Consider the following 10000-nt stretch of genomic DNA (forward strand, 5'->3'; position numbering starts at 1 on the left):
AATCACACCAAATGAGAATAAAGCCATTTAAGAATAAAACTTAGTGCAAGTACTAAACATTTTAAAGAGTCAATTAGTAAGTGCCAAACAACGTAATACAATTATATAGCAAAGGGAATGCCTGTAATTCACACAGAGCAATCACTTGGTCTTAAACGTGCACAAGACAAAAACTTTGATACTGGGGGAGCGAGCCAGTCTGAAGAGTTCTCGGGTCCAGCGCGGGCGTTTTTTTATTATTACAGGCCCACTACGCCTTATAAGTACCTCACTATTATTGTTAAAGGCCCACTACGCCTTATAAGTACCTCACTATTATTGTTAAAGGCCCACTACGCCTTATAAGTACCTCACTATTATTATTAAAGGCCCACTACGCCTTATAAGTACCTCACTTATATTATTAAAGGCCCACTACGCCTTAAAAGTACCTCACTATTGTTATTAAAGGCCCACTACGCCTTATAAGTACCTCACTATTATTATTAAAGGCCCACTACGCCTTATAAGTACCTCACTATTATTATTAAAGGCCCACTACGCCTTATAAGTACCTCACTATTATTATTAAAGGCCCACTACGCCTTATAAGTACCTCACTATTATTATTAAAGGCCATCTCCGCCTCGTGTGGTGCAATGCAGTGTGTAGTAGTCTGTAGCAGTGTGGTGCCATGCAGTGTGTAGTAGTCTGTAGCAGTGTGGTGCCATGCAGTGTGTAGTAGTCTGTAGCAGTGTGGTGCCATGCAGTGTGTAGTAGTCTGTAGCAGTGTGGTGCCATGCAGTGTGTAGTAGTCTGTAGCAGTGTGGTGCCATGGAGTGTGTAGTAGCGTCGGTAGCAGTGTGGTGCTATGCAGTGTGTAGTAGAGTCTATAGCAGTGTGGTGCCATGCAGTGTTTAGTAGCGTCTGTAGCAGTGTGGTGCCATGCAGTGTGTAGTAGAGTCTGTAGCAGTGTGGTGCCATGCAGTGTGTAGTAGCGTCTGTAGCTGTGTGGTGCCATGCAGTGTGTAGTGCAGTCTATAGCAGTGTGGTGCCATGCAGTGTGTAGTAGAGTCTGTAGCAGTGTGGTGCCATGCAGTGTATAGTAGAGTCTGTAGGAGTGTGGTGCCATGCAATGTGTAGTAGCGTCTGTAGCAGTGTGGTGCCATGCAGTGTGGTCAAGAAGTGTGTTGGTTACCATGGGAGCAGGCTGACCATCTGGACCCTTACAGCCTAGCTCGGCAATGTCGCCCACGGAGAACACCCCGCTCTCAGGCTGGTACGCGAAGTCCTTGTCGAGGTCTGAAACCCCACAGAACGACATCAACGTTACACACTAGTGGAGCCACACATGATTACATTACTGTGTTGTCTCTAAGAGCGTATTCATCCGTGAAAACTTGTTGTGCTACTTGGTTAACTCCTAGATTCCACTGCACTGCAAAACATGAATGTGAATACACCACTGTTAACAGCAAGATAGCACCACTGTTAACAGCAAGATAGCACCACTGTTAACAGCAAGATAGCACCACTGTTAACAGCAAGATAGCACCACTGTTAACAGCAAGATAAGAGCAATGCATTCAGATGACTCACATGGCGGTTTGACGGTACCAGGAGTGCCGACGACGTACTGCCAAGTACCGGTCGTGTCGATGTACCAGGCAACGCATTCACACGAATAGGAGTCCAGCTGGGAGTTGATGACGTCATCGTAGGTCACAAGGGTGGATGTCGTCATCATCCGCTTGCCGCTGTCTCGGTTGGTCACAATATCAATTTTCTGAGGTCACAAACAACATGGATTACGTAAGGCGGTGACTGGTGACGTCACTACTACAAACTACACGTGTTACGCATTACGTCATTTCCATAAGTAAGGTCCTTGTCAAACCTGGCCAGATGTGAGACAGGCAGGCCAACTTTCTTCACGCTATCACACCACCACCACTAGCCATACAATGACAGGCAGGCCAACTTTCTTCACGCTATCACACCACCACCACTAGCCATACAATGACAGGCAGGCCAACTTTCTTCACGCTATCACACCACCACCACTAGCCATACAATGACAGGCAGGCCAACTTTCTTCACGCTATCACACCACCACCACTAGCCATACAATGACAGGCAGGTCAACTTTCTTCACGCTATCACACCACCACCACTAGCCATACAATGACAGGCAGGCCAACTTTCTTCACGCTATCACACCACCACCACTGGCCATACAATGACAGGCAGGCCAACTTTCTTCACGCTATCACACCACCACCACTAGCCATACAATGACAGGCAAGCCAACTTTCTTCACGCTATCACACCACCACCACTAGCCATACAGTGACAGGCAGGCCAACTTTCTTCACGCTATCACACGACCACCACTAGCCATACAATGACAGGCAGGCCAACTTTCTTCACGCTATCACACGACCACCACTAGCCATACAATGACAGGCAGGCCAACTTTCTTCACGCTATCACACCACCACCACTAGCCATACAGTGACAGGCAGGCCAACTTTCTTCACGCTATCACACCACCACCACTAGCCATACAATGACAGGCAGGCCAACTTTCTTCACGCTATCACACGACCACCACTAGCCATACAATGACAGGCAGGCCAACTTACTTCACGCTATCACACCACCACCACTAGCCATACAATGACAGGCAGGCCAACTTACTTCACGCTATTACACCACCACCACTAGCCATACAATGACAGGCAGGCCAACTTTCTTCACGCTATCACACGACCACCACTAGCCATACAATGACAGGCAGGCCAACTTACTTCACGCTATCACACCACCACCACTAGCCATACAATGACAGGCAGGCCAACTTACTTCACGCTATCACACCACCACCACTAGCCATACAGTGACAGGCAGGCCAACTTTCTTCACGCTATCACACCACCACCACTAGCCATACAATGACAGGCAGGCCAACTTTCTTCACGCTATCACACCACCACCACTAGCCATACAGTGACAGGCAGGCCAACTTTCTTCACGCTATCACACGACCACCACTAGCCATACAATGACAGGCAGGCCAACTTTCTTCACGCTATCACACGACCACCACTAGCCATACAATGACAGGCAGGCCAACTTTCTTCACGCTATCACACCACCACCACTAGCCATACAGTGACAGGCAGGCCAACTTTCTTCACGCTATCACACCACCACCACTAGCCATACAATGACAGGCAGGCCAACTTACTTCACGCTATCACACCACCACCACTAGCCATACAATGACAGGCAGGCCAACTTTCTTCACGCTATCACACGACCACCACTAGCCATACAATGACAGGCAGGCCAACTTTCTTCACGCTATCACACCACCACCACCAGCCATACAATGACAGGCAGGCCAACTTACTTCACGCTATCACACCACCACCACTAGCCATACAATGACAGGCAGGCCAACTTACTTCACGCTATCACACCACCACCACTAGCCATACAATGACAGGCAGGCCAACTTACTTCACGCTATCACACCACCACCACTAGCCATACAGTGACAGGCAGTTTAACTTACTTCACGAGGCGGAGTGGGCCTTCAGCGTCATTCACACCACAGCTATCACACCACCACTAGCCATACAATGACGTCATTCACACGACACGCTATCACACCACCACTAGCCATACAATGACGTCATTCACACCACAGCTATCACACCACCACTAGCCATACAATGACGTCATTCACACGACACGCTATCACACCACCACTAGCCATACAATGACGTCATTCACACCACAGCTATCACACCACCACTAGCCATACAATGACGTCATTCACACCACAGCTATCACACCACCACTAGCCATACAATGACGTCATTCACACCACACGCTATCACACCACCACTAGCCATACAATGACGTCATTCACACCACACGCTATCACACCACCACTAGCCATACAATGACGTCATTCACACCACACGCTATCACACCACCACTAGCCATACAATGACGTCATTCACACCACACACTATCACACCACCACTAGCCATACAATGACGTCATTCACACGACACGCTACATACACCACCACTAGCCACACAATGACGTCATTCACACCACACGCTATCACACCACCACTAGCCATACAATGACGTCATTCACACCACACCTACCTACACCACCACTAGCCATACAATGACGTCATTCACACGACACGCTACCTACACCACCACTAGCCATACAATGACGTCATTCACACCACACCTACATACACCACCACTAGCCATACAATGACGTCATTCACACCACACCTACATACACCACCACTAGCCATCCAATGACGTCATTCACACCACACGCTACCTACACCACCACTAGCCATACAATGACGTCATACACACGACACGCTACCTACACCACCACTAGCCATACAATGACGTCATACACACACCTGTTTGTCGTTCATCAGCCGGACGCCGTTGCAGCGGAAGACGAGTTGGTCAGCCGACACGGCCGTGCACAGCAGCGTGGCCTCGCCCCGCTCGTTGAGGTAGGTCAGGCTGTCCAGGTCCTTCAGGAAGATTGCCGACTCGGGGATGACGGCGGGGAAGGTGGGCTCGTACACCACGCTGGCCGTCGTGGTCGTCATGGGGGGTGCTGTGGGCGGGTCCGCTGGAGACACAGCGACACGTCACTCGTCAATGACGTCATCATAATGTGACGTCACGCGTTCATCAAATAAAGGCTCATTAAAGATTTTATCGTCCTTGTTGTAACAAAGAAAATATTGAAGAAAGAATTTGAAAAATCTTCGCAACGACAAGTCACACGTCATTAAAGTTATCACAACGACACGTCACACGTCAATCATGTCTTCACACCGTCACGTCACACGTCATTAAAGTTATCACACCGACACGTCACACGTCAATCAAGTCACACGTCAATCAACGCCGTTTGAGCCAACACCGGCTTTAGTGAACTGTTTAGCCCCTATCATCCATTACTTCAACTGGACTTCAATTGGATAATTTTAACATCTGCTGGGTGTTAGTCAGTTAGTACATATCCAGAGGACGCCGAGAGGAGACCCCTTAGAAGACCCTTGGGAATGAATTGGTCAAGGGACTGGTTTGCTTCCAATGGCTGTGACAGATCGTTTACAACTGGGTTTTGACTCACATCAGTACTAAGTGGGTTTTGTTAAGACAACTCACATCAGTACTAAGTGGGTTTTGTTAAGACAACTCACATCAGTACTAAGTGGGTTTTGTTAAGACAACTCACATCAGTACTAAGTGGGTTTTGTTAAGACAACTCACATCAGTACTAAGTGGGTTTTGTTAAGACAACTCACATCAGTACTAAGTGGGTTTTGTTAAGACAACTCACATCAGTACTAAGTGGGTTTTGTTAAGACAACTCACATCAGTACTAAGTGGGTTTTGTTAAGACAACTCACATCAGTACTAAGTAGGTTTTGTTAAGACAACTCACATCAGTACTTTGACAGTTAAACTTTACAATTCTTTGTCTTGCGATACATTACTTTGACAGTTAAACTTTACAATTCTTTGTCTAGCGATAAATTACTTTAACAGTTAAACTTTACAATTCTTTGTCTTGCGATACATTACTTTAACAGTTACAGTTTACAATTCTTTGTCTAGCGATAAATTACTTTGACAGTTACACTTTACAATTCTTTGTCTAGCGATAAATTACTTTGACAGTTACACTTTACAATTCTTTGTCCAGCGATAAATACAAGAGCTCAGTTTCAATCCTCACATCATCACAACATTAGACCGTCCCCCCTCCCCCCGCCGAACGACAAAAAAACCCAAATCAAAACGAAAACAACAACAAAGAAAAACAATTGTCTTCTCTTTAAAGATGCGGAGCAACATTTTCAAAACTGTTACTTTGATGAAATTCACTGCACACACTTAACTTACTTGCACTTGCAATTTGGTCGTCTGCACAGACAAAAAAGCATCTCGTTATGAAAGTTGAGTATTATTTTTCACCAATGAATGAGTTTTCTAATGATCTTTGTAACATGGTTTGCGCTGTTTTACTGCCCGGGGTTAATCAAATCAAAAACAGAAGCAACGAATCGGCGGCAGACGAAATCAAGCTGGTGGAATCAAGCTGAACTGAAGGCAAAGTGATGGACTCTTATGTGAGTATGAGCTAAACGAGATCATCAAACACGCGGCACACGGGGAGGTAGGAAGGCCGATTAATATTAGTATGCTGTGAACAATAACGGGAAAATGACAAATCCGTCCCAAAAGCCCCCCTCCCAAACGAAAAAAACACTACTAAAACACACACACATACATAACAATCTCACAAGAAAAATCACACACACACACACACACACACACACACACACACACACACACACACACACACACACACACACACACACACACACACACACACACACACACACACACACACACACACACACACACACACGAGAACAAACAAAAAACATCAAGAAAACACATACATGTCTAAACACACACTAATGACAAACAAAATTCACAACAGGAACGAATCAACAACAACCACACAAACCAAAGATAAACCCACACCACGCAGCAGAGACACAAGGAAGACACAAGGAAGACACAAGGAAGACACAAGGAAGAAACAACAAAGACACAAGGAAGACACAAGAAAGACACAAGGAAGACACAAGAAAGACACAAGAAAGACACAAGGAAGACACAAGAAAGACACAAGGAAGACACAAGAAAGACACAAGGAAGACACAAGAAAGACACAAGGAAGACACAAGAAAGACACAAGGAAGACACAAGAAAGACACAACAAAGACACAAGGAAGACACAAGGAAGACACAAGGAAGACACAAGGAAGACACAAGAAAGACACAAGGAAGACACAAGGAAGACACAAGAAAGACACAAGGAAGACACAAGAAAGACACAAGAAAGACACAAGGAAGACACAAGGAAGACACAAGGAAGACACAAGGAAGACACAAGGAAGACACAACAAAGACACAAGGAAGACACAAGGAAGACACAAGGAAGACACAACAAAGACACAAGGAAGACACAAGAAAGACACAAGGAAGACACAACAAAGACACAAGGAAGACACAACAAAGACACAAGGAAGACACAAGAAAGACACAAGGAAGACACAAGGAAGACACAAGGAAGACACAAGAAAGACACAAGGAAGACACAAGGAAGACACAAGGAAGACACAAGGAAGACACAAGGAAGACACAACAAAGACACAAGGAAGACACAAGAAAGACACAAGGAAGACACAAGGAAGACACAAGGAAGACACAAGGAAGACACAAGGAAGACACAAGAAAGACACAAGGAAGACACAAGGAAGACACAAGGAAGACACAACAAAGACACAAGGAAGACACAACAAAGACACAAGGAAGACACAACAAAGACACAAGGAAGACACAAGGAAGACACAAGAAAGACACAAGGAAGACACAAGAAAGACACAAGGAAGACACAAGAAAGACACAAGGAAGACACAAGAAAGACACAAGGAAGACACAAGGAAGACACAACAAAGACACAAGGAAGACACAAGGAAGACACAAGGAAGACACAACAAAGACACAAGGAAGACACAAGGAAGACACAAGGAAGACACAAGAAAGACACAAGGAAGACACAACGAAGACACAAGGAAGACACAAGAAAGACACAAGGAAGACACAAGGAAGACACAAGGAAGACACAACAAAGACACAAGGAAGACACAAGGAAGACACAAGGAAGACACAAGAAAGACACAAGGAAGACACAAGAAAGACACAAGGAAGACACAAGAAAGACACAAGGAAGACACAAGGAAGACACAACAAAGACACAAGGAAGACACAAGGAAGACACAAGGAAGACACAAGGAAGACACAGGGAAGACACAACAAAGACACAAGGAAGACACAAGGAAGACACAAGGAAGACACAAGAAAGACACAAGGAAGACACAAGAAAGACACAAGGAAGACACAAGAAAGACACAAGGAAGACACAAGAAAGACACAAGGAAGACACAAGGAAGACACAAGAAAGACACAAGAAAGACACAAGGAAGACACAAGAAAGACACAAGAAAGACACAAGGAAGACACAAGAAAGACACAAGGAAGACACAAGGAAGACACAAGGAAGACACAAGGAAGACACAAGGAAGACACAACAAAGACACAACAAAGACACAAGGAAGACACAAGAAAGACACAAGAAAGACACAAGGAAGACACAAGAAAGACACAAGAAAGACACAAGGAAGACACAAGAAAGACACAAGGAAGACACAACAAAGACACAAGGAAGACACAAGAAAGACACAAGGAAGACACAAGGAAGACACAAGGAAGACACAAGAAAGACACAAGGAAGACACAAGGAAGACACAAGGAAGACACAAGAAAGACACAAGGAAGACACAAGAAAGACACAAGGAAGACACAAGGAAGACACAACAAAGACACAAGGAAGACACAAGGAAGACACAAGGAAGACACAAGGAAGACACAAGGAAGAAACAACAAAGACACAAGGAAGACACAAGGAAGACACAAGGAAGAAACAACAAAGACACAAGGAAGACACAAGAAAGACACAAGGAAGACACAACAAAGACACAAGGAAGACACAACAAAGACACAAGGAAGACACAAGAAAGACACAAGGAAGACACAAGGAAGACACAAGGAAGACACAAGAAAGACACAAGGAAGACACAAGGAAGACACAAGGAAGACACAAGGAAGACACAAGGAAGACACAAGGAAGACACAAGGAAGACACAACAAAGACACAAGGAAGACACAAGAAAGACACAAGGAAGACACAAGGAAGACACAAGGAAGACACAAGAAAGACACAAGGAAGACACAAGGAAGACACAAGGAAGACACAAGGAAGACACAAGGAAGACACAACAAAGACACAAGGAAGACACAAGGAAGACACAAGGAAGACACAAGGAAGACACAAGGAAGACACAAGGAAGACACAAGGAAGACACAAGGAAGACACAAGAAAGACACAAGAAAGACACAAGGAAGACACAAGAAAGACACAAGGAAGACACAAGAAAGACACAAGGAAGACACAAGAAAGACACAAGGAAGACACAAGAAAGACACAAGGAAGACACAAGGAAGACACAAGGAAGACACAAGGAAGACACAAGGAAGACACAACAAAGACACAAGGAAGACACAAGGAAGACACAAGAAAGACACAAGGAAGACACAAGAAAGACACAAGGAAGACACAATAGATAGAGTATGGCATCGTGGTCTGATTTATAAATTATACGCAATAGGTATAAGAGATATGTTATTAGAATGGATTAAAGATTATTTGTCTGATAGAACTCAAGCTGTAGTTATAAAAGGTTGCATGTCAAATTACCGCTGTGTTCATTCTGGTGTCCCTCAAGGGTCAGTCTTGGGGCCACTTCTGTTTCTTGTTTATATTAATGACATTGTTGTTGATATTAAATCAATAATTAAATTATTTGCCGACGACACGAGTATGTACGTGTCCCTCGATAATACACTTGAACGCACTGAAATTTTGAATTCTGATGCACAACAGATAATGCAATGGGCAAAAAATTGGAAAGTTAATTTTAATCAGTCCAAAACTGAATTATTGACTGTCTCTACTAGAAGACAACCGGAAACATTGCCGCTAAAATTTGGCGAAGAGATATTAATTGAAACCACTGTTCATAAACATTTGGGCGTGTATCTGCAAAATGACTGTAAATGGAATCATCATGTACACTCTATAGTTGTTAAAGCTCGTATTTTAGTTGCATGTTTGCGTTCCTATAAATATCGGCTCAGTCGCAAGGCACTAGAAATGATGTATAAGGCTTTTATTCTTCCTCATTTTGACTATGCAGATGTAATATGGGATAATTGCAATGCAATGTTGGCAGTTGAACTTGAAAAAATGCACCTAGATG

General features: G+C 44.5%; 1 protein-coding gene across 1 annotated transcript in view; it reads right to left on the minus strand.

The window, feature by feature from the left end:
- LOC138972024 (uncharacterized) overlaps positions 1-10000 on the minus strand; it is an 82333-nt gene that overhangs the window by 25217 nt on the left and 47116 nt on the right. Inside the window, exons 11-14 of the mRNA XM_070344865.1 lie at positions 5952-5972; positions 4445-4665; positions 1579-1765; positions 1178-1281 (exon numbers count right to left, since the gene is read on the minus strand). Coding sequence (XP_070200966.1) covers positions 1178-1281; positions 1579-1765; positions 4445-4665; positions 5952-5972 — 533 coding nt within the window. The remainder of the gene's footprint in view (positions 1-1177; positions 1282-1578; positions 1766-4444; positions 4666-5951; positions 5973-10000) is intronic.

Source organism: Littorina saxatilis, linkage group LG7 (genome assembly GCF_037325665.1).
Source record: "Littorina saxatilis isolate snail1 linkage group LG7, US_GU_Lsax_2.0, whole genome shotgun sequence".
Classification (NCBI taxonomy): Eukaryota; Metazoa; Mollusca; class Gastropoda; order Littorinimorpha; family Littorinidae; genus Littorina; species Littorina saxatilis.